Source organism: Erinaceus europaeus, chromosome 10 (genome assembly GCF_950295315.1).
Source record: "Erinaceus europaeus chromosome 10, mEriEur2.1, whole genome shotgun sequence".
Taxonomy (NCBI): domain Eukaryota; kingdom Metazoa; phylum Chordata; class Mammalia; order Eulipotyphla; family Erinaceidae; genus Erinaceus; species Erinaceus europaeus.
In genome coordinates, this window is record NC_080171.1 from 50,221,031 (window position 1) to 50,247,392 (window position 26,362).

The 26,362-nt window shown below is 38.4% G+C and overlaps 1 protein-coding gene across 3 annotated transcripts in view; it reads left to right on the top strand.

Moving 5' to 3' along the window:
• The window catches only part of CCDC171 (coiled-coil domain containing 171), a 284,788-nt gene that overhangs the window by 9,462 nt on the left and 248,964 nt on the right, over positions 1–26,362 (top strand). For 2 of the 3 annotated variants that reach the window (XM_060199601.1, XM_060199602.1), the window contains exons 3-6: positions 3,674–3,809; positions 8,384–8,558; positions 17,658–17,848; positions 19,821–19,952. In XM_060199601.1, coding sequence (XP_060055584.1) covers positions 3,674–3,809; positions 8,384–8,558; positions 17,658–17,848; positions 19,821–19,952 — 634 coding nt within the window. Of the gene's footprint in view, positions 1–3,673; positions 3,810–8,383; positions 8,559–17,657; positions 17,849–19,820; positions 19,953–26,362 lie in introns of those variants that run through there. The other variant, XM_060199603.1, reaches the window with a different exon arrangement.

The window sequence follows — 26,362 nt, forward strand, 5'->3', positions numbered from 1 at the left end:
GGAGAATGAAACTAAGTGTGGTTTACAAAGTGTTCAGAATTTTTTTTCTTTTTCTTTTACCAGAGCACTGCTCAGCTCTGGCTTATGGTGGTATGGGGAATTGAACCTGGGACTTGATGGAGCCTCAGGCTTGAGTCTGTTTGCATAACCATGATGCTATCTACCCCGCCCCAGAAAGTCTTAAGATCAGGGGCCGGGTGGTAGCACACCAGGTTAAGTACACATAATGCGAAGCTCAAGAACCGGCCAACAGATCCCAGTTGGATCACCCCGCTCCCCACCTGCAGGGGGGGTCACCTCGAAGGTGTCTTCTTTTTCTCCCCCTCTTTGTCTTCCCTTCCTCTCTCATTTTCTCTCTGTCCTATCCAACAATAGCAACAATAACCACAGCAACAATGGAAAAAAGATGCCCTTCAGGAGCAGTGGATTGATAGTGCAGGCACCAAGCCCCAATGATAACCCTGGGGGCAAAAAAAGAAATTCTTAAGATCACCAAACAATAATTTCTGCTTTTTGAATTCAGTGATAAAATAAGGTCATATTTTACTATTTGAATAATATATTTTATAAAAGCATCATTTATGTATTTTGAGAAGAATTTATCTAGATCATCTTTTCTGTAAGACTCTGGGTGGAGCAAGAATCATGACTAACATGTCCTATTCCTGTGTATAGGATTTGCTATAAACATTTTCACCTATTTTCAAAGTTACCTTAAATCCTTTTTTATTTTTAAAGAATTATCTTTATTTTATTAATTGAATAGAAATAGCCAGACATCTAGCACAAAGGGGGTGATAGAGAGGGAGAGAAACAGAGAAACACCTGCCTCCCTGCTTCACCACTCACAAAGCTTTCCCCCTGTGCTACCTCAGATCCTTTCTGGAGCAGAATAGGGGATAAATGAAGAACATATTAATGTTTTTCTTTGCTAGTATTTCACATGAAAGTAACTTTTTCTTTTATCAAATGTTGCAGTGGTCAACAGCAAGGCCTTATTAGCTTGTTCTTTACTATCATGATAAGGAATGTGAATTAAAAGTGCTAAATAGAGGGTCTTTTGGGGGGTAGGTGTTGATATGGCTTACAATACAGCTGTTGACACATAGGTACGATTTCTCATCTTGCCATGACAGGTGTCTGCAAACTGCTCTCACCCCCAACTTTCCCATCATCATGCAGCAGAACTTCAGTCCCCCTCCCACCCCTCTGTCCCTCTCTTTGCCCTCATTTCCTGGAGTCCTTTGTTTTGGTGCAATACACCAAACCCAGTCCAAGTTTTATTTCATGTTTTCCATTTCTATTCTTGTTTCTTTTTTTTTTTTAATATTTATTTTATTTATTTATTCCCTTTTGTTGTCCTTGTTGTTTTATTGTTGTAGTTATTATTGTTGTTGTCATTGTTGGATAGGACAGAGAGAAATGGAGAGAGGAGGGGAAGACAGAGAGGAGGAGAGAAACATAGACACCTGCAGACCTGCTTCACCGCCTGTGAAGCGACTCCCCTGCAGGTGGGGAGCCGGGGTTCGAACCAGGATCCTTATGCCGGTCCTTGTGCTTTGCCACCTGCGCTTAACCCGCTGCGCTACAGCCCGACTCCCTCTGTTCTTGTTTCTTAAGTTCTGCCTATGAATGACAACATCAGTATTCATCCTCCCTCTGGCTTAACTTGAGTTTTTTTTTTCTTCTTTTTAAAAAAAATCTATTTATTTATTTGTTATTGGATAAGGACAGAGAGAAATTGAGAGAGAAGGGGGAGCCTGAGAGGAAGAGAGATAGAGAGATACCCGCAGATCTGCTTCACCGCCTGTGAAGCAACTCCCTTGCAGGTGAGGAGCCGGGGGCTTGTACCGGGATCCTAACTGGTCCTTGCACTTTGCACCACGTGCACTTAACCCGCTGCACTACCGCCGGACTCCCAACTTGAGTTTTTCATGTTCTAGTCAAAATGAGGCAAAGGAGATCACTTCATCATTCTCAATAGCTTATTGTTCCATTGTGTATATATACCACTCATTTCTTGGCTACTTATCTGTTGTTAAACATCTAGGTTACTTCCAAGTTTTGACTATTACAAATTGTGTTGCTATGAACGTACGTATACATAGGTCTCTTTGGATGGGTGAGCTTGTTTCCTTAGGATAAATCCCTAGGAGAGGAATTGCAGAATCATAGAATAGGTCCATTTCTAGCCTTCTGAGAGTTCTCCAGACTGCTTTCCACAAGGGTTGGACCAATTTACATTTCCATTAGCAGTGTAGAAGGGTTCTCTTACCCCCATAATCTCTCCAGTATCTGTTATTATTGTTCTTTCTGATGTATGATACAGAATAAAGGATCTTCAAGGTTCTTTCTTGTTTGTCAGATTCTCCAGGGAAGACACTTCTGTGCTTTGTTGCCATTGTTCTGACAGGCATGGAGTGTTAGAAACTCGGGACTCTGACTTAGTGGGCTGTCATAAAAGTTATAATGGATTTTGCATAGTGAAACAGTAAAACACATCAATACTCTTCTGACAACCCAGTATTATATAATTTTTTACTGGCACCTCTTTTTTTTTTTTTTTCAAATCTTTGCTCTATTTGTATCTCCCAAAGACCTGTTTTGTTCTCTGTTGCACCTCCCCCCCCCCCATTTCCTCCAAGGTGTTCTTCTGAGTGTTGTTCATTTTTTCTCTTCTCTCTTTGGGTCTTGATGGAATTGGAGTTCAGAGCCCTCTGGTCATTTACCCCTCTGGGAGTACGGACCAAAATTCTTTATGAGGTGCAGAAGGTGGGAGTTCTGGCTTCTGTAAGTGCTTCTCTGCTGGACATGGGCGCTGGCAGATCGATCTATATGTCCATCTTGTTTCTATTGGTAGAAATGTTTTGAACCATGTCCTTACATTTCTCGAAGGTGGGAAAAAGATCTGTGTATGTCTAGGATGGAGAGCTGAGGATCTCATTAGTTCTTTGGAAGATTTTCTCATTCTACTTTTGCCCGCATTTGCAAAGGTGTTGCTAATTACTGATCTATGGTGTAAATCAGACACTTGATCTTAGCCAAATGCTGAAAAACAATAGTGTAAATCAGGCTGCTTCTCTCCACTCTTGACTTTGAATTCAACTTTCTGAGGTAAATCAGTTACCATTTCTGCTTTCTCCTTTCCAGTATCTAGTATTTTATTGTTACTGTTTTACCTTCTGCACAGTTTCTCCTTATGGGTGTATCCCTCTAAATTTTCATTGTTGTTACTTAAGTTTCTCTCTCTTAGGCTGGAGAGCAAGTACTTTAATGTGCTGATTTTTAAGCAGGGATATTTATTGAGTTATTATTTTTTTCTTGGTGTGATTATGTTCTACACTTGCAATAAATAAAATATATCTTATAAAAAGGAGAAAAGAGAAGAACACAAGTTTTTTCTAAAACTAACTAACTTGTGATAGGATCAGATAACCATTATATTTTAACATGGACAGTGTGGTTTCCCAGTTGAGAGTAGTTTGTTTTAAGTCACATACTGCTTTGCAGTTCTGCCTAGCTTTTGCAATGAATCTCTTCTTATTAGATTGTAAACTTCTTTAGGACAAGCACCGTTATCATGTTGCCTGTACTTTTTGAAAAAAATAGGTTATCAGAGATATCATAAATGATTTGAATGAGAATTACATTTTATTATATCTCATTTCTGTAGGTTGAAGACAGCCTCATCTGATGTAAAGCAAGTACTAAAAAATGAAACAGACTTGGATATTGCTTCTGATCTCAGAAAGAAACTACATCGTGCTAAGAAAGAAAAATTAGAAATAACAACTAAGCACAATGCAGAGGTAAATTTCCCCCTCAAATATTGTTAAAAATAGAGTTTAATTAGTTTAAATCAATTTTGTATTTCAAACTCCAGGTTTAACATTTGCTACAATAACATTCTTTTTAATTTTTTATATTTATTTATTTTCCCTTTTATTACCTTTGTTTTTATTATTGTTGTAGTTATTATTGTTGTTATTGATGTCATCATTGTTGGATAGGACAGAGAGAAATGGAGAGAGGAGGGGAAAACAGAGAGGAGGAGAGAAAGATAGACACCTGCAGACCTGCTTCACCATCTGTGAATCGACTTCCTGAAGGTGGGGAGCCAGGGGTTCGAACTGGGATCTTTATGCTGGTCCTTGTGCTTTGTGCCACCTGCACTTAACCTGCTGTGCTACTTCCCGACTCCCTACAACAACATTCTTATCCTTAAAAAGGAAATTACAATAAAAAAACTTTGTTAATATAGTGGGTTTATATAGGAGTGTTAAGCTAAAACAAATGAATTATGTATATGTGTATGCTGTCTTGAAAATATTTTATATGATGGATTAAGTTATCATAGACAGTAATTGATGCATGCTTTTGGTGATTTGAAGATTGTATAGAGTTTTCAATTATTGTATTGTATGGTATTTATTTTTATTGCCACCTGGTTGTCACTGGAGCTTGGTGCCATCACTACGAATCCAACACTCCTAGCCATCATTTTTTTTTTTTCATTCTTTATTGGGGGATTAATGGTTTACATTCGACAATAAAATATAATAGTTTACACATGCATAACATAGCCCAGATTTTTTTTCCTTTTTAAATTTATTTTTCTTTCAATTTTATTTGGTAGGACAGAGAGAAATTGAGGGGGAGTGGCAGATAGATAGGGAGAAAGAAAGACACCTGCAGACCTGCTTCACTGCTTTGAAGCATTCCCCCTGCAACTGGAGGGCAGGGGCTCAAACCCAGGTTCTTGCACACAGTAATGTATATGCTTAATGGAGTACGCCACTGCCCAGCTCCCAATTGTATGCAGTTTTAAATCATGGTATAACTATCTTAGATTCTTATTGTTTTATTATAACTATGCCTTCTATCTTTTTAGTTTCTGTGTATATATATTTCACTTATGTATGTATATAACCCATAGACTAACTTTCTTCCCTTTCTAACATAGTTAATGAATTTGATGTATTTGTCTTATTTCCTGCTTTTAATTTTTTCCCCTCTTACTATCTTACTGTTAAAATACAGTTTAGTATCATGGGAAGAGTATCAGGGTTCATGGAACTGGATTTATTTCAGATCCTTCCATTTATAAGCTACGTGACTCTGAGCAAGTTATATATCCTACATATCACTGGTTCTCATTGCAAAATATTGGGCTTTTAGGGTTATTGTCATAGGTAAGTAAAATGAGATTTGTAAAGTACTTGTAACTATACTTTCTTGACTGCTTAGCATAAACAGTATCTGGAAAGTCTTTTAAAGTCTTCATAGGAGAAAATTCTTTCTGATTCCTTCTTTCTTTTCTTCCTTCCTTCTTTCCTCTCCTTCTTTTTCTCTCTCAATCTATTGCTGATAGATATTTTAGAAAATAAAAATGTTTAGTTAATCCTCACCACAAACATGTTTCTTTTACTTTGTGAAGTCCCTGACAGCTGTAAGCAATGACCAAATTTTAATATATATATAATAGGCTCTATATTGACTATATGTTGGATAGATATATAGGCTCTATATTGACTATATATTGGATAGATATATAGAATTTTTTTCAAGGCATTAAGAAACAGTGCTTTTTTATTGAAATAACAAAATTATATGACTCTTATTTATACTTTTAGTAGCAGTTGAGGCAGTTTTTTAAATGTAATTAGAGTAATTGCTCAATTTATATTAATAATACATGGTGATTTATAAGTTAATTTGCTAAGTGTATACTAATTTTTTGACTACTAATTGTTTTTATTTTTTAAATATTTATTTATTGGATAGAGACAGCCATAGATCTAGAGGGGGGAGGGGAGATGGGGAGGGAAAGGGACAGATAGATACCCACAGCAATGCTTTACCACTTGCAAAGCTTTTCCTCTACCAGTGGGGACTGGGTTCTTGAACCCAGGACCTTATGTACTGTAACATGTGTGCTTAACTAGTTACACCACCACCCAACCCCAATACTAATTGTTTATAACCTCCAATTTTTACTTTTAAAAACCCATTGTACTTTAGAGTATTAGGGTAATGATAATAATTTATCTAAAGTACATTGTTTTTATGTATTTGTAGTTATCGTAGTTGTCTTAGCTGTTATCAGAGTTCTCCTAGCAGAACATACTACTTATTCTTTTTTTTTTAAGATTTTTATTAGTGATTTAATATTGATTTACAAAATTATAACAGTGGTATAATTCCACACCTTTCCCATCTACAGAGTTCTGCGTTCCCATTCCCTCCATTAGAAACTGCATTAGTTCTCCCAAGGTTACAGATATGGGTTGACTATTATTTCTATAACTAACTATATATATACTTGCCCATTTTTTTCTGTGGTCTTACTTTCTCTTCCTTTCTAAGTCACACCTGTTACTTCTGAGTGTTGTTCCTTTTTTTTCTCTTCTCTCTTTGGGTCTTGATGGAGTTTTGAACCATGTCCTTACATTAAAGAGATAGGAATTTTCCTCAAGGCAGAAAATTGTTTTTCTCAAAATGGGAAATCATAATTGGGCCAACTCAAGGTAAATGAATTTGGGGGGTGGGGGTTCTCAAGGATCCAACCCAAGGCCTTATACATATGAAACATACACTTTACCACTGAACTGTATCCCTGCTGACAGGACTGCTTATTATATAAACACTTATTTTTTGTCTTTAATCTCACTTTATTTTTTATTTTCGATTAATCATAGGTTACAAGATGATAAGATTATAGTGTATAGTTCCACACCAAACCCACCAGCAGAGTTCTGTATCTCCACCCTCCCACCTCTCAAAGACAACCACTGTAGTTCTCACAAGTCTTGGAAACAGTTTGCTTGCTTCTGTTTTGTTTGGATTATTTTCTTCAAGTTCATGTGTATCAGGTCTCTATAGTGTATATATGAGTGAAGCTGTCTGATAATTGTCTTTCATCTCTTTACTTATTTTGTTAACCATAATCATCTCCAGTTCCATCCACTTTGGTCCAAAGAACATAATACAGTCTTTTTGATTGCAGAGTATTATTCCATGGAACATATGTCTGATATATCTGATAACTTCTTTAGCCAGTCATCTTTTGCTGGGTATTTAGGTGGCTTTCACTCTTTTACTATTATGACTAATGCAGCTATGAACAGAGGATGCATATGTCCCTTGAAATTAGTGTTTCAGTGTGCTTTGGATAAATGCCTAAGAGTGGTGTCACTAGACCATAAGATAATTCTATTTTTGTTTATGACCTCTCCATATAGCCTTCCAAAAGGGCTGTTCCAGTTTGCAGTCCCACTAGGAGTGTAGCAAGACTTCCTTTTTCTCCATAACTTCTATAACATCTGTCATTTTCTGGTTTGTTGATATAAGCCATTCTCTCTGCTGTGAGACGATATCTCAACACTTATGTTTTTTTTAAATGTATATTTTATTTATGTTAATGAGAGAGCTACAAAGAGAAAGAAACAGAGACCAGAGTACTGTTTGGCTCTGGTTTATGGTGGTTCTGGGAATTGAACCTGGGACCTTAGGGTCTCAGGCATGATATCTTGTATAACCATTATGCTATCTCCCCAGACTAACACTTAATGTTTTTAAAAAATATTTTTAAAGATTATTTTTAATATTTATTTATTTATTTCCTTTTGTTGTAGTTGTTATTGTTGTTATAGATGTCATTATTGTTGATGTCGTTGTTGTTGGATAGGACAGAGAGAAATGGAGAGAGGAGGGGAAGATAGAGAGGGAGAGAGAAAGATAAGACACCTGCAGACCTGCTTCACCACCTGTGAAGCGACTCCCCTGCAGGTAGGGAGCCAGGTCCTCGAACCGGGATCCTTATGCCGGTCCTTGCACTTTGCGCCACATGTGCTTAACCTACTGCACTACCGCCCGACTCCCTTAAAAATATTTTATTTATTTACTAATGAGAAAGATAGGAGGAGAGACAGAAAGAACCGGACATCACTCTGGTATATGTACTGCTGGAGATTGAACTTTGGGACCTCGTGCTTGAGAGTCCAGTATCTTTCAACTGCATTTTTCCCGGACCACCACTTCACACTTTTTAACACTTACTTTAGAAGTGTTTGATATATAGCATACATTAAAAAAAGTTTCTTAGATAGGACTATTTTTATTCAACTTGTGGTTTTAAAATCTTTATAGATGTTCATGTGAAAGTTAAAATTAGTTTTCTGTAGTAAATTCTCTAAAGAAAAAATAATGAATGTTATCTAGTGAGAAGGCTAATGCTGCCTTAATAAAGTATACATTTATAAAGTTCTGTCTTGTAAATATTCAAACAAGTTTCTCTAGGAAATTTAAATGTTTGTATGCATGCTCTTCTAATCTTGGGGACATAGCTTAATATTGGTTCATGATGTTGTAAATCTGTTTTTAGTTGGCAAGCTATGAAAGCCAGATTGCCAAGCTACGAGCTGAGGTTGAAAAAGGAGAGGCATTGCGACAAAGTCTGGAATATGACCTGGCTGTTGCTAGAAAGGAAGCTGGTCTTGGAAAACGTGCTGCTGAGGAAAGATTAGCTGAGGCCCACAGGATCCAAGAAAAACTCTGTGGTAAGAGAATTTCTTTTTCTTCCTCTGTTTAGGGTTCTGGCCTTATTTTACATCACTGCTTTTATTGTGCATGTATTCTATATAGGCTCATTGACTCTTTTTGGATGGACAAACTTTGCTGGGTGTAAAGTCTTGGGAAATTATGTGAACACATTTTTATTTTTACATTAATTTTTAATTTTATCAGAATATAGGGGGAAGGGGGCTTCACAAGTCTGTTAATCTCTTCTTATAGCACTTGTCTTGTGAGTAATCAGCCGATTCACATTTTTTTTAAAGTTATTTATTGTTGGCCTGTCACATCTGGTGTGAATCAAAATCACTAACTTGGGAGTCCAGCGGGTTAAGCGCAGGTGGCGTAAAGCACAAGGACCGGAGTAAGGATCTCGGTTCAAGCCCCAGGCTCCCCACCTGCAGGGGAGTCACTTCACAAGTGGTGAAGCAGGAGCAGGTCTGCAGGTGTCTATCTTTCTCTCTCCCTCTGTCTTCCCCTCCTCTCTCCATTTCTCTCTGTCCTATGCAGCAACGACAACATCAATAACAACAACAATAATAACTACAACAATAAAACAATAAGGGCAACAAAAGGGAATGAATAAATAAATAAATATTTAAAAATTAATCTAAAAACCCCCCAAAAACAAAATCACTAGCTTGAGAATATATGTTTAAGAAGTACTTCAGTGGGGGAAGACTGCATAGTTGTTATGCAAAAAGACTCTCATGCCTGAGGCTTCAAAGTTCTAGGTTCAATCTCCCCCATCATAAGCTAGACCTGAGCAGGTTTTTTAAAAAAAAGCATTGCAAATGTGTTGCTGACTATCTAGGTTTATGAAATACTAGGTTATAGTGTGATGTCTGGAAAAAGAGACATTGAATTTAATCTTCAAAGTCTAATTTTTATAAGGATCCCCTTTTTTTTTTTTTTAAACCAGAGCACTGTGCTTCTCTGGCTTATGGTGGTGCGGTACAAGGGATTGAACCTGGGACCTCAGAGTCTCAGGTGTGAGAGTCTGTTTGCATAACCAGTATGCTATATCCCCCATCCAAAGTCAATTTTTCATATAGCATGTGAATATATATATATATATATATTTATTTATTTATTTATTTTTTGCCTCCAGGGTTATTGCTGGGGCTTGCTGCCTGCACTGTGAATCCATTGCTCCTGGAAGCCTTTTTTTCCCCATTTTTATCAGATAGGACAGAGAGGAAGGGAAGATAGAGAGGGAAAGAGAAAAACACCTGCAGAGCTGCTTCACTGTGAAGCGACCCTCCTGCAGGTGAGGAGCTGGGGGGCTCGACTGGGATCCTTATGTGCATCCTTACGCTTCATACTATGTGCACTTAACCTGGTGCGCCACTGCCTGACACCCGATTTTAATTTTTTTTTAGTTTAGATATATTCACTATAAAGAAATATGCCTTGGTAAGTCTCATAATAAACAAGTTTTAGTTATAACAAGCACCTAAATCATAGAATAGAGTGCTGTCTGAAACCTTTCATATGAGCACCTATTATACATATTTTTTAATCACAAGAATTATGTTTGCTTCTTTCTGACATATTATGTAAGTAGAATAGCATAGTATGTATTTTTCTGACATCTGTATAAGTACCGAGTGCTAACTGGTCGCGTCACTAGAGCTCTAGTATTTTTCTGACATCTGGTTTTTCCCCTTTAATACTGTGTTTGTGAATTCACCTTTAATTGTGTTTGTGAATTCATCCTTATTTTTTTGTACTGATACTTAGTGTTATATTGTCTAAACATACCACACATATTTATCCTCTTCTTAGCAATAAATATTTGGTAGTGTCAGATTTTGATGATTAAGAATAATGTAGGGAGCTGGGAAATAGCTCACCTGGTAGAATCATTCCTCTATGCACAAGGCCCCAGGTTGACTGAGTCCACATCCACTGTATGGGCACATCTGTGCTATGGTGTCTTTGCTGAAATGTCTCTTACCTTCTATCTTCAATAAAAGCACCACACACACACACACACACACACACACACACACACACACACACACACACGTATATGTGTATGTGTACATACATGCCTTGGAGTGGTGGAATTATATAGGCATGAATTTACAGTGAAAACTCTGGTTGGGGAAAAAAGTGTAATGTTGTTATGAACATTCTTTAATTCTCCCCCTCCCCAATCAGGGCTTCACACCTGCATTATTACTCCACTACTTCAGGTCTCACCACCCATCCTTTTTTTTTTTTTTTTTAAACCCAATGGAGGGTGAGAAATGAGGGAGGGAGGAGAGAGAGGAAACATCACAGCACTTCTCCACTACCCATAAAGTTTCTCCTTTGCATAATGCACTGCTGTTGTGGTCTAGGGCTTGAATTTGAGTCCCTGTGCATGTAAGGTATGCACTTCACTATCTGTCAGCTCCCACTTACTTTATTTTCCACAAAAGTTTGTTTATTATTTAATGAGAGAGGGGAGAGAGAGCGAGCGCAGAAATCAGCTTAAGGGGCCAGGTGGTGGTGCACCTGGTTGACTACGCATGTTACAATGTGCAAGGATCCGAGTTCGAGCCCCTAGTCCCCACCTGCAAGGGGGAAAGCTTTGCCAGTGGTGAAACAGTGTTGCATGCACCTCTCTGTCTCTCTCCCTCTCTGTCACACCCTTCCTTTTTGATTTCTGGCTGTCTCTATTCAATACATAAATAAAGATAATTTAAAAAGTTTTTTTTTTTAAGAAATCAGCTTATACCAGCATATGCAGTGCTAGAACTCAGGACGTCTTACATTCAAAACCTATGCTGTATTGCCTTCAACGATGACAGCTATGACTATCCTTGTACACAGCAGGCTTTCACTGAAGAAAACACTGAATATTCAGATGCATATTTTGACTCTGGTTCTACCACTTAATTACTGATACTTGGATCTAGTCTATTTCAAGGGTGAAATGAGAAAATGAAATTCTCTGTTAACTGCTTGGGGCTAAGTAATTTTAACATTCAGTTAAAATTGTAAAGATTATTATTCTTCATTTTAGGCAACTGTCTTGGTATTTACCATAGGTGAGAAATATTTGTGAAGTATCTGTATTATATTAGTATCCCACTCCCTTGAACTTAGTTATATTAAAATTGAAAGACACTAAACATACAGGTTAATGAGTTTAATTATGAATAAGTTGAAATCCAAGGAAAATGAGAAGTTACACATCCAAAGTCAAGTTTTTGTTTTTTTTCCAACAAATCCATAGGGGAAGATGGTGGTGTGACCATTAATCACATAAAAGACACTTAACTTTTCATCAGGAAAATGCAATTATAACCACAGTGATTAGGTAGTCATCAGATGACTATAAATGAAAAGTCTGTAGGAGTTTGGCAGGAGCACACATGACAGAGCACTTGCCTGGTACTGTGTGACGTCTTAGTTTTGAGCTCAGACTCTTTGAGAGTACCATGGACAGCACCAGGAGAGCTCCAGGAGTAGTGGAGCAGTGCTATGGTGGTATCTCTTACCTCTCTCTGTGTCCAACTCTTCCTCATTCTTCCTTTCTCTTTAAAATGAAGAATGAAAAAAATTGGCTGAGAAAATCACTCAGTAGTGGTATTGTGCTTTTGCAAGACTCTAGGTTTTTGTACGCCTGCTGCATAAAAAAGAAACGTCTGGCAAAATGAATGATGCTGAAGATAAAGAGCAACTGCAATTCTTTATTCAATTACTTTACTGAAGGGAATGATGACTTACAAAGCTGTTATAACTGCTACTCTTTCTGTTATTGGTAGAAAAGTAAAATGGAGCAACCACTGGAAAAAGTGATATTTTCTCTTTTCTTGTTGCTGGAGCTAGGTCTTTGTACAATTTCTGCACTCTGTACCACTTTTTAAAAATAGAGACAGAAACACACATACACACACACACACACAGAGAGAGAGAGAGAGAGAGAGAGAGAAAGAGGGGAAGAGAGAGAGAAGAAGATATGAGAACATAGCACTGAAGTTTCCTCATTGCCATAGCATCAAGCCTGAGTTGTATGTGAAACTGTTCAGATTCTCTGTCTGGTGTGCTATCTCCCTAGCCCTCAAAGTGGAAATTTCTTTTAAAACAAATGTGCATTTATTTTATGACCCAAGTTTCCTTCCTTGATATTTCCCCTGAAAAACAATCCTCCACAAGTGTTTATAGCAGCTTCACTCTTGATACTCCAGTTTGGAAGAAATAAAAAAGAATGTCCACTGACAACAGAATGAAGAAACAATTTGTTATATATATATATATATATATATATATATATATATTTTTTTTTTTTTTTTTGTGATAGAGATGGGGAGTTAAGAGAATGAAAGAGACTATAGCAGTGAGCTTCAGTGCAGTGGTGAGGTCCAGGATCAAACTTGAGTCATGCAGATGGCAAAGCAGCACACTATCCAAGTGAACTATTTTGACAGCCCTTACAACGAAATTCTAGGGGCGGGGTGGTGGCGCACCTGGTTGAGTACACGTTACAATGCGCAAGGACCCAGGCTTGAGTCCCCAGTCCCCACCTGCAATGGGAAAGCCTTGCAAGTTGTGAAGCCGGGCTGCAGGTGTCTCCCTCTCCCTCTCTCTCTTCCTCTTCCCTCTCGATTTCTGGCTGTCTCTATCCAAATAAATAAATAAATTAATTAATTTAAAATGAAATTATACTCAGTAATAAATATGAACTGACATCTGATTCATACTCACATGAATGAATATTGAAAGTATTGAGCTGTATGAAAACTTTACACACAAAAGAATATCCTGTATGATTTCATTTATGTGTCCTAATAATTGTATGTGTGGCTAAGTGGGTAAATGTGTGTTAAGCAAATCTAGCAAATATTAGCAATCAGAGTCTATGGCATGGGTGTAGGAGTGTTTCCAGTACTTTCAGCTTCCTGGAGTTTTGAATAATTTTATAATAAAATGTTGAGGGTAAACATCAACTTCATCATGTAATGGGATACTAAACTAATTTTTGTTAAATACTTGTAAAAGTACCAGATATTTTTGGAATTAGTCATAGGGATAGTAATAGTGAGTTAAAGAAAATTGGAGGGAGGTGACAAAATAGCTCACTTGGGTAGTAGTAGTATGCTTCTTTGCCAGTTTTAAGTCCAAATCCTACCAGGTTGTTTTGACTTTCAAGTTTGGGCTCTTTTCTTCTTCTCCTTCTCCTACTTCTCCTTCTTCCTCTTTTTCTTCTCCTTCTCTTCCTCCTCTTCTTCCTCCACCTTCTCCTCCTCCTTCTCCTCTTCTTCCTCCTCACTCTTCTCTTTCCTGTTTCCTCTCTCTCTGAAAAAGTTAAGCACTGGAGATGACCAAACAAGCAACACAAAAAACAAAGAAGCTTGGATGAAAGATTTTTTTGGTTTTAAAGGCAATTATTCTCTTAGATTTCCTTCCCAAGAGCATGAAACACTGGAATTTCTCCCACTTCTTAGTAGAATTTGGGAACTTTAATCTTTGCAGATGATAACATAGAGGAGTTTTCAGACTGGCAGAAATAGGAGGGTGGCATATGTAATGTTGAATATTGAGGAACCATCTCTTCCTGTTACCTTTTGCTCTAGGCTTCTTGTGGCCTGGGAGGTGGCATGGTGGCTAGGGTGTTGAACTTTCTGGTCTAAGGTCCAGAGTTCAATCCTCAGTATCTCATATGCCAGAATGATATTCTGGTTCTCTCTCTCTCTCTCTCTCTCTCTCCCTCCCTCCCTCCCTCCTTCCCTCTTTCACTAAATATATATACATTTTAAAGTTGGTGCCCAGATATATTTTTAAAATTTTTTATTAGTGATTTAATAATGATTGACAAGATTGTGAGATAAGAGGGGTAAATTCCATACAAGTCCCATCACCAGAGTTTCATATCCCATCCCCTCCATTGGAAGGTTCCCTATTCATTTTCCCTCTGGGAGTATGGAACAAAGATTTTTATGACGTGCAGAATGTGCAAGATCTGGCTTCTGTAATTGCTTCTCACTGGACATGGGCGTTGATAGCCTGTCTTCATCTTTGCAAATGATGAAGCATTGCTGCACATATATCTTTCTCTCTCCCTTCCCTTTCAATTTCAGGCTGTCTCTATCAAATACATAAATAAATAAATAAATAAATAAATAAATAATTGGAATGGCCTTAAATATTTAAACCACTATACTGAATACTATACCATGCAATTATGGTATTTAGAGAGGACAAGTGATTGGGTTAGAGACAAAGTCATGTTGTATTTTCTGTTTTTCAGTGCAAAAATTCTTCATGACTTTATAATAATACTGTTGTTTCTAACTGTGACTTTGATTAACTACTGTGTTTGCACATGTCCTCTAATTTTATCTTCATAACAACTAGGGAACATTTTATTCCAACAGAAGATTAAAGAGCAAGAGAGGGGGGAGGGGTAGGTAACATAATGGTTATGCAAAGAGACTGTCATGCCTGAGGCTCTGAAGTTCCAGGTTCAATCCCCTGCACTACCGTAAGCCAAAGCTGATCAGTGCTCTGGTTAAAAAAAAAAAAAAAAAGCAAGCAAGATAGGTTTAATCTAAGAGGTGTGTCCAGACCTGGAAAACTTTTATTACTTCTTTTCTAGATTTTGACAGAGCAGCAGCTGTAGTGAGTTGAGAACTGCTGGTTATTGTTGAAGTATTACTAGGATGAAAAATGAGTTGAGCTTCTTCTTCTTCTAGCGTTTGCCCTTCTTCCGTAGCCAGTCAACAGCATCAGGTTGAGCCTGATGTAAAGTTTCGAGACCTCCTTTGAATCTGGAGAGGTGGCAGTCGTTGACTATGTGGGTCATAGTCTGTCTGGAGCCGCAGGGGCAGTTCGGGTCGTCTCTGGCTCCCCAGCGATGGAACATAGCGGCGCACCGGCCATGGCCTGTTCAATAGCGATTGAGGAGAGCCCAGTCATAACGTGCTAGGTCAAAGCCTGGTTGACGCTTGCAGGGGTCTGGGATGAGGTGTTTGTTCTTTACCTCAGCTGACTGCCAGCTCTGTTTCCAAGAGACTGGAACAGAGAAGTTCATTGTAGGCGTAGGGGACCAGATTGGGTGACGAGACGTCAAGCGTTGAACAGGGTGGGTGAAGATATCCGCGTATATTGGTAGGTCCGGTCGAGCGTAGACGTGAGAAATGAACTTAGATGATGCCGCATCCCGACGAATATCTGGCGGGGCGATGTTGCTAAGAACTGGCAGCCATGGAACCGGGGTGGAACGGATGGTTCCAGAAATTATCCTCATGGAGGAATATAATTTGGAATCGACCAAGTGGACATGGGGGCTACGGAACCATCCTGGGGCACAGTATTCTGCAGTGGAATAGCATAATGCCAGAGATGATGATCGTAGTGTGAGTTGAGCTGAATAAATTAGATAAAGTTCTAAAGGATTGTGTAATTGTAATTTTGTGACAGTCTAGTTTGTAAGGAGTGTTAGGATTGTTGCCAGTAGTCAAATATGAAAACTTTTACTTTATGCAGTTTTAAAAAAGTAGTTCTCAGCAAAGTAAAAGACTGGGGTGGGGCCAGTATTCAGGTCCTGGAACACGATGGCAGAAGAGGACCTGAGGGGAAGTTGATTGTTATGTGGAAAACTGAGAAATGTTACACATGTAGAAACCACTATATTTTATTGTCAACTGTAAACCATTAATCCCCCTAGTTTAAAAAAAAGCTTCTTTAAAAGGTTTAATTCTGCTGGCACTATGGGTGGGCCAGCTAAGGTCCATGTGCAGCGGAGAGCAATTATAGAAGTCACAGCTTCCACCTTCTGCACCCCATAAAGAATTTTAGGGGGCGGGCAGTGACACACTGGTTTAAGCACACATAATACCAAGCACAAGGACTGGCACAGCATTCTGGCTGGAGACCCCAGCTCCCCACCTGCATGGGTATTACTTCACAGTCTATGAAGCAGGTCTGCAGATGCCTATCTTTCTCTCCTCCTCTATATCATCTCCTCTTCTCAAAATTTCTCTGTTCTATCAAAAAAAAAAAAAAAAGTCCACCGGGATCAGTGGATTGATTAATGGTGCGGCACCAAGCCCCAGTGATAACCCTGGAGACAAAAAATAAAATAAATAAAGGATTTTGGTTCATACTCCCAGAGGGATAAAGAATAGGGAAGCTTCCAATGGAGGGGACAGGGATGGGACACCGAACTCTGGTGGTGGGAATTGTATGGAATTGTACCCCTCTTATCCTACAATCTTGTTAATCATTATTAAATCACTACTAAAAAAGGTATTTCTTTATGTCATTTTTTAAAAAAAGGCTACATTATTAATTTCCTTAAATAGGAGAAAAAGCAGTAGATTTGCCACTGATGCTAGAGATACACCTTCATTTGCACATGCCTTTAGAAATATGCTGTCCTCTTTCCTGGGCAGGTGACCACACCAATGTGTTCAGGAACTCCACCTCTCCAGAGCTCTGTCCCACTAGGGAAAGGTAGAAACAGGCTGAGAATATGGATGGACCTGCTAACACCCATGTCCACTGGAGAAGCAATTATGGAAGCCAGACCTCCCACCATCTGCACCCCATAATGATCCTGGGTCCATTCTCCCAGAGGGATAAAGAGTAGGGAACCTTCGAAAGGAGGGGATGGGAAAATGGAACACTGTTGGTGGGAACTGTTTGGAATTGTATCCTCTCTTATTTTATGGGCTTGCTGATCATTATTAAATCAGTAAAAAAACAGAAGGAAAGAAACAAAGGAAGAAAGAAAGAAAGAAAGATGTCATCTCTTGAGAGAATTACTACAGTTTCCGATGGAGGGAATGGGGACATAGAACTCTGGTGGTGGGAATTCTTAAAATTTTATAAATCACTATTAAATTACTAGTAAAATTATGTTAAAAGAGGAAACACATCATCGAATTTTGTGACAAAATCACCTTTGTGTGGAAGGAAGAAGAGACATGATTACATGATGGACTGGTCCTAGGGTAGTTAGTAGATTTAAACGGCAGAAATGTTTTGTCTTAAGATCATGCTATACATGCAGAAATTTATAGTACTTACAGTTTGGGCTTTCACTGATGTAATTTTCCCAATTTACTATTTAAAAAATGTTTCAATAGCTCAGAATACAGAGCTCCAAGGAAAGGCAATTGAGATTGAGAAAGACTTCCAGACTTCCCAGCAAAAATGGAAAGAAGAATGCAGACGGTTTGAATGTGACTTGGAAGAAAGAGACAATATAATTCAAAACTGCAATCGAGACTATGACTTACTTATGAGAGAAAAAAACAGATTAGAGAAAACTCTACAGGTAAAATGTTTAATAAAACAATTTTGCATATGCTATATTCATTGAGATGTTGCTATAGATTATTTGAAGTTATCCTTAAAAAAGAAATACTGGGGGGCCGGCAGTTACACAGCGGGTTAAGTGCATATGGCACAAAGTGCAAGGATCCGAGTAAAGATCCCGGTTTGAGCCCCCAGCTCTTCACCTGCAGGGGGGTCGCTTCACAAGCGGTGAAGCAGGTCTGCAGGTGTCTTTCCCTCTCTATCTTCTTCTCCTCTCTCAATTTCTCTCTGTGCAGTGGCAACAATAAGAACAACAACAGGGACAACAAAATGGGAACAATGGCCTTTAGGAGCAGTGGATTCATGGTGCAGGCACCGAGCCCTAGCAATCACCCTGGAGGAAAAAAAAAAATACTAATGCAAACCAGCGCAAGGACCCCAGTTTGAGTCTCCAACTCCCCGCCTGCAGGGTTCGCTTCACAAGCGGTGAATGAAACATGTCTACAGGTGTCTTTCTCTTCCCCTCTCTATCTTCCTCTCCCCATCTCAATTTTTCTCTATCAAAAAAAAAAAAAAAATAGAAAAAATGGCCACAGGAGCAGTGGGTTTGTAGTGCTGACACTGAGCTCCAGCGATAAACCTGTAGGCAAAAACAAAACAAAACAAAACAAATCAAAACAAAACAAAACAAAACAAAACAGCAAACAGCAGAACAACAGCTTTCCCAAATCTTTGGTATTTAGACAATGCTTTCTTCACCATTTTCCCTCTATAGAATCTAGAAAGATATTACAATTACTCTTAGACATCGATAGTCTTAGGCATATGCTTAATCCATGTTTTCTGGAAGATTTAACTACAAAGGTTTGAACAACCACATTACATAATAAAGAGACAAAGCTAAAGAAATTATATGTAAATAGATAAAATGGAAATCTCTAGTTGCCTGTAAACAAATTCGATTAAGTATATATGTCAAAGAACACTATTTTTGAAAAGGGGAGAAAGAAGGACTTCTGTTCAACAAATTAGGGTGTTTAAAAAAATTTAAGTGGGGCCAGGTAGTGGAGCACCGAGTTAAGTGCACACACTACAGTGCTCAGGTAACTGGGTTCAAGCCCCTGTCCCTACCTGCAGGGTTCAGAAAGCTTCACAAGTGGTGAAGCAGAATGTAGGTGTCTCTTTGTCTCTCTCCCTTTCTATCTCCTGTTCCTTTCTCAATTTCTCTCTGTTTCTATCCAATAATAAAAATAAATTTAAAAAATTTTAAAAAGAAAACTGAAGGGGCCAGGTGATGGTGCACCTGGTTGAGCACACTTGTTGCAACACACAAGGACCTGGGTTTGAGCCCCCAGTCCCCACCTGAGGGAGGAAAGCTTTGTGAGTCGTGAAGCAGTACTGCAGGTGTCTCTCTTTCTCTCTCCCTCTCTATCTCCTGCTACCCTCTCATTTTCTGGCTGTCTGTATCCAATAAATAAAAATAATAAAAGACAACTCTCATCCCTGAGGCTCCAAAGTCCCAGGTTCAATCCCTTGCACCACCATAACCCATGGCTCAATCCTTGTGATTCACTCAGATATTGGTGAGTATCACTGCATGGGATCAAAAGTCAAAATGTTAGTAGGTGGTACTAAGTCAGGTAGGTGACTACTATGTCATCTAATAACTTAGTCATTGTGCAGTGGTCCCCACCATTGTCGTGTGGTTTCGACCTACTTGGCTTGCTTGGTCTGCTATTCCAAACCTTGGTCTACTCAGTTCTAATTAATACTACCTCGCATTATGTATATATAGCATGTTGTATAAGTTCATACCCATAGTTTCTCATTCAGAACAACTTTATGGGAATATAAAGTTCAATTAATGATTTTGAATATAAATGTAATGAACTCAGCAATCTATTTGTAAGGAAAACTCTTTGTAAATTTAGACTGGAGATGAAGGAACTTTTATTGACCTCCTAGTAAAGTAACATTTTATTCTTATAAAGGATGCATTGGAAAACCATCAGCAGGAGAAGAATGAGATGGAATCTCATATTAGGGAGACAGCATTGGAAGAATTTAGATTACAGGAAGAACAATGGCAAGCAGAAAGAAGAGAGTTACAGTTTATAGTACAGGTATTTTAAAATGATCTAATCTCTTAAGTATGTCTTTAATTCTTATGATATCAAAGATTAACTTAACTCTGTACTTGACTAGCTTGTTCAATTCCTATTCGTTGACTTGGAGGGCTAAGTTTTGTTTGTACTTACAACAATATGACTAATTTACCAAAAGGTAGCAATGAGGTTTAAGTTGGGTGACTTCCATTGCATATAATTTTGAGAAGGAAATATATACAGTTGATATTTTTCCAATCTAGAATGTGATCCTATTAGCAGTTTTGATAGCATGAAGAAATAGAATGTGATTTGGAATATTAAAGGATATTTACAACCCTTAGTAGAGTGACTTTTGAAGTGTTTTCAAGAAGTGAGAGTTACTATCTTTAAATTATGCTGGAGATGAAACCAGGGTCATATGCAGACACAGCATGTGTTTTATTGCTTAACCACTTCCCTGGCTCAATTGTGTGTGTGTGTGTGTGTGTGTGTGTGTGTTCTGAGTCTCTGGCATGTGGGTATTTATTTTTTTGTTTAGGTAGAGAGTCAGAGAGGGAGAGTCAGACATGAAAGCACTGTTCCATCATTTATGTACATATTTTGCATTTTTTACTATTCTGTGGTTCTGGAGTCCAGTATAAGTCCTTTCACAATGTTTCTGTGAACAGTTAGGCTCAAAGAATTGCAAATTATTAATCATCTTCTAGGAGTTCCTACCCCCCCCCCCCAATTAAATCTTTAAGATGTTAAATGGTTAAAAAAATAATTTACTCTGCAGGGAGGGGGAGCTTTCAGATCCTAGCACATGATGGTGGAGGAGGACCTAGGCTGGGGGTGAGAGTGTTTTTCAGAAAACTGAGAAATTTTACACATGTATCAACAACTATATTTATTGTAAACCATTAATCCCCCCAATTAAAAAAAGAATTCTAAAAAAATAAGTCATTGACTGTGGGCCTGCAAGATAGCTCATTTGGGTAGCACATTTGTTTTATCCCATGCATGGCTCAAGTTTGAGCTCGCCTTTACTTCTCAGAAGGAGGTTTGGTGCTATGATATCTTTTTCTCTCTGTATGTGTCTGTTTGTCTTTCTACGTGTAAAAAAATATTAGCCCAAAGTGGTGAAGTTCCAGTGGTGACAAATCAATCAATCAATAAATCATATCACGGATTACATCCAACCTTTCATTTATAGTTGGGCAGATGAGATTTATAATTTTCTCAGATTACATATTTGGTGGTTACTATGGAAAAAAACAAAAAAACTTACAGATCTTCAGATTCTTACTGCAGTATGCTTTTTCTTTCTTTTTTTTTTTTTTGCTAGGCTGTAAATTATTTGAAGGTGTGACAGGAGTAATTTGCCTACTAAGTAGTTTAACTTTTCAAATAAATGTCATTTTTTTTTTTTTTACCAATTTTAGGATTAAACATTTTTTTTTACTGCACAAAATAACAACCCGAAACACATTGTTTACATATGTAGGTATAGAAAATATATTATTCACAGAACAAAAAAGATTTATTTTAAATAACATTGGGAGTAGGCTAGTCTTTTTTTTTTTCCCTCTAGGATTGTCACTGGAGCTTGGTACCTGCATGGAGTCATCCTTCTCAGCAACCTTTTTCCTTTTCCTTTCTTTTTTGATGTAGTTTGAGAGCGAGAGATAGCGAGAGAGGAGAGATAGCTGCAGCTCATGAAGCTTCCTCCCCTGTAAGTGGGAATGGGGGTGTATGTGTGTGCTTGCACCAGGATCCTTGTGCATAGTAATGTGTCTTCTCTACCAGGTGAACCACCACCCAGTCTAGTTCTGTGTTAGAGACAACTTTGCAAGGTAAAAGTGGTAGGGAAAAAAATGTAGAGACTAGGAGGTGTCTTATTTTTTTAAAGGTAGAAGTTGGCATTAAACTGTGGAATACTGATTTTGTGTATGTAAATATTCAGAATTCTAAGAAAAATCAATGAGAAAATAGTAATTCTCATTTTTAAATTTCCATACCTTTAGATTTTGGGAAATACTTTTTAAAAAAAATTTCTTTATTGGGGAATTAATGTTTTACATTCGACAGTAAATAGAATAGTTTTTTTTTCCTCCAGGGTTATTGCTGAGCTCGGTGCCTGCACAATGAATCCACCGCTCCTAGAGGCCATTTTCCCCCCCTTTTGTTGCCCTTGTTGTTGTAGCCTCATTGTGGTTATTATTATTGCCATTGTTGATGTTGTTCGTTGTTGGATAGGACAGAGAGAAATGGAGAGAGGAGGGGAAGACAGAGAGGGGGAGAGAAAGATAGACAGACACCTGCAGACCTACTTCACCGCCTGTGAAGCGACTCCCCTGCATTGGGGAGCTGGGGCTCGAACTGGGATCCTTACACCGGTCCTTGCACTTTGCGTCACATGCGCTTAACCCACTGTGCCACCACCCGACCCCCTAGAATAGTTTAAAAAAAATATTTATTTTCCCTTTTGTTACCCTTGTTTTTTATTGTTGTTGTAATTATTGTTACTGATGTCGTCGTTGTTGAATAGGATAGAGAGAAATGGAGAGGAGGGGAAGACAGAGAGAGGGAGAGAAAGATAGACACTTGCAGACCTGCTTCACCGCTTGTGAACCTCCCTGTAAGCGAGGAGCCAGGGGCTTGAACCAGGATCCTTTCTCAGGTCCTTATGTTTCATACTATGTGCGCTTAACCTGGTGCCCCACCGCCTGACCCTCCCCCCTTTTTTATCAGTTTATTTTCTCAAATTAAAAATGGTTCACTGGCCAGCAAGATAGCTCATTTGGGAAGTTGCCTGTTTTGCTCTATGCACCACTCAGGTTTGGATTCTAGCCCCATGGCACTTGGGTATACTTTGGTGCTATGATGTTTCTCTAAAAAAAGTCAGCACAGAACAGTGAAGCAATGATGATGATATTTTAATGTTTATACAGTACTAACATTCTTGCCCATATCTTTGAACTATTGTTCAAGCCATTCTGCTGCATGAATGCCTGGATGTGTCATTCTTAGTCTGTAAATTTATGGATTTATAATTTTGATAGTTAATACATAATTTTAAATTTTAATTTATTTCTTTATAAAATGGTAACACTGACAAGACTATAGGATAAGAGGGGTACAATTCCCATCACCAGAGCTCCGTATCCCATCCCCTCCCTGATAGCTTTGCTATTCTTTAACCCATGGGAGTATGGACCCAGAGTCATTATGGGGTGCAGAAGGTGGAAGGTCTGGCTTCTGTAATTGCTTCCCCGATGAGCTTAGGTGTTGACAGGTTGATCCATACTCCCAGCCTCTCTCTCTCTTTCTCTAGTGGGGCAGGGCTCTGAAGAAGTGGAGCTCCAGGACACAATTCTTAACAGTTTATAGTAGCAATTTTATTTCTTTGTAGAGCTATATTCACTTTGGGGAATAGAGAGGTTTTTGTTCTGGTTTATTTAGGAGATAAACATACACTAGGTTAAGATTATAAGTGCTTCATTGATAGATTTTGTAAATCAGAAAAAATACTGTAGCACTGACATATTTCTAACTATACTTCTATAATTTTTCAGAATCAGTACTGTTTTTTGCACTCTGAGAAAATGTGTGTATGAGTACCTACAAGGAATTGTACTTTGGGGGCTATCTTTCTGAAAGATGTGGAAAGAAAGCAAATTTATTTTCCAACAGCACAATATGGTTTCCTGTGAGGTTGAATCACAAACCTTGTTTAAGAAATATTTTTATTCAATACCTCCCTCTAGTGGAAGAAAGAAAAACTCTCTAGTTCAATATTCTCAAATATATATCCATTTGTTACACTGTGTGTGGACACTGCTTTACCAGTTGTGAAGCTTCCCCTTTGCAAGCTGGGGCAGAGAACCTGTAACTGAATCCTTGTGCATGGTAATATGTTTTGAATCAGGTCCACCACCACCAGATTCCTCTTAAAAGGGTTTTTTAAACAAATTATCTTTATTTATTGGGTAGAGAAAGCCAGAAATCAAGAAGAAAGGGAGAGATAGAGAGAGAGACAGAGACACCTACTTCACCACTTGCAAAGCTTTCCCCCCTGCAGGTGGGGACTGGGGGCTTGAACCTGGGCTCCTGTGCATTGTAACATGTGCGCCCAACCATGTGCACCACCACCCGGCACCCTGGATTTCTCTTTACATTTTTTTTTTAAGATAGATTAAAATCAATGGCATTGACTATGGTTCAGTAGGCAGAACACAGTTGCTTGTGTGAGATCCCAAGTTTTCTCATCACTGCATATTTTATCTTAAAATAAATACATCTCAAAAAAAATTTCAACTTGGGCCAGGGAGAGAGCATAATGTTTATGCAAAAAGGCTTTTTTGCTGAGGAATCAAAAGTCCCAGGTTCAACCCCCGGCACTACTGTAAGCCATGGCTGAGCAATGTTCTGAATGAAAAACAATGATTAGAAAAAAAAAAAAGAAAGAAAGAAAAGAAAAAGAACAACTTTATAGAGAATGATATATACATACTTTGTTTAGTTTACCAGTATTTGGAATAATTGTTGTCTTTCTATAATGTTAACAATACTAAATAGTGTGATAATTATGTTACATTTTCATATAAATAAATCGTTTGAGATTTCCTGAACACTCTTATATTACTTTATTTATGAAATAACTATGGTTGGGGCTGGGTGATAGCGCAGCGGACTAAGTGCACTTGACGCGAAGTGCAAGGACCAGGCAGAACAATACCAGTTCGAGCCTTCGGTTCACCACCTGTAGGGGGGGTTGCTTCACGGGCGGTGAAGCAGATCTGTAAGTTTTTCTCTCCCCCTTTCTGTCTTCCCCTCCTCTCTCGATTTCTCTCTATCTTATCCAGCAACTGCTGTGGCAACAATAATAACAACAACTATATACAACAAGGGCAATGGAAGGGAAAAATGACTTCCAAAAGCAGTGGATTCGTAGTGCAGGCACCGAGCCCCAGCAATAATTGTGGAGCCAAAATATAAATAAATAAACAAACAAACAAATAAATAAAATAACTAACTATGGTGTGGGCCAGGCAGTGGTGCACCTAGTTAAGCATACATATTACCATGTGCAAGGACCGGGGTTCAACCCCCTGGTCCCCACATGCAAGGGGAAAGGTTCACACGTGGTAAAACAGGGCTGCAGGTATCTCTCTCTCTCTCTCTCTGTCTTTCCCTCTCTATCTCCCCATCCCTTCTTAATTTCTCTGTCTCTATCTAATAATAAACAAATAAAGATTAAAAAATAACTATGGCTGAAATAATTGCCATTAACTATTTGGTTGTCAGAAAAGTCATAGTGTATTTTTCATGTTTTTCTAAACAAAAATACATCATGAATTTTCTGACAACCCAGTACTATATAAACAATTTATTGTATTTTTTATTTTTTACTTCAGACTGTTGGACTCTCTTTAATTTTTACGTTGTAAATACATGTATTTTAAAGTTTACACATTTGAAAATATGCTTTTGAAAGTTAGAGGTTATGCATTTGTAAATCAAGAAGGCATATGATTTTACAGTGAATATGAATTAATACTGGCAATATCAGCTGCTTACAGGAATGCTGCCTATCATTTAAGAGGATTATAGTATAGTGCTTAATGGTCTTCTACAAATTATTACAGGGGACCGGGCAGTAGCTCAGTGGGTTCGGTAAACACAGCACAAAGTGCACAAACGAATCAGCGTGAGCCCTGGGCTCCCCACCTGCAGGGGAGGGGTGTTGCTTTGCAGGTGGTGAAGCAGGTCTGCAGTTGTCTTTCTCTCTCCTCTCTGTCTTCCCCTCCCCCTCTCTGTCTTACCCTCTTCTCTGGTGTTCTCTGTCCTATCCAACAATAACAACAGCAATAACAACAACAAGATCAACAAAGGATTGGGAGAATGGCCTCCAGGAGCAGTGGATTCATGGTGCAGGCACCAGGCCCTGGCGATAATCCTGGAGGCAAATATATATATATATATACATATATATACATATATATATACATATATATATATAATCTTTATTTATTGCATAGAGACAGCTAGAAATGGAGAGAAAAGAGGGAGAGAAATAGAAACACCTGCAGCACTGCTTCACCACTCACAAATATTTCCTCCTGTAGATGGAAACTGAGGGCTTGAACTTGGGTCCTTCCACATTGTAACATGTGTGCTCAACCAGGTGCACCACCACTGGTCCCCATGCTTAATGGTCTTAAAAATATTTTCCTATATGAACGTACTCTTAAGATGAAATAACGTTATAAAAGGTTTATCATGATGCCATTTGTTCTTAAACCCAGAAGTTATTATAAAAATTTGGAGTGCTGTACCCTGGGACCCCATCTCTCCAGAGCCCTGCCCCACTGGGGACAGAGACAGGCTGGGAGTATGGATCAACTCCATGTCCAGTGGAGAAGCAATTACAGAAGCCAGAT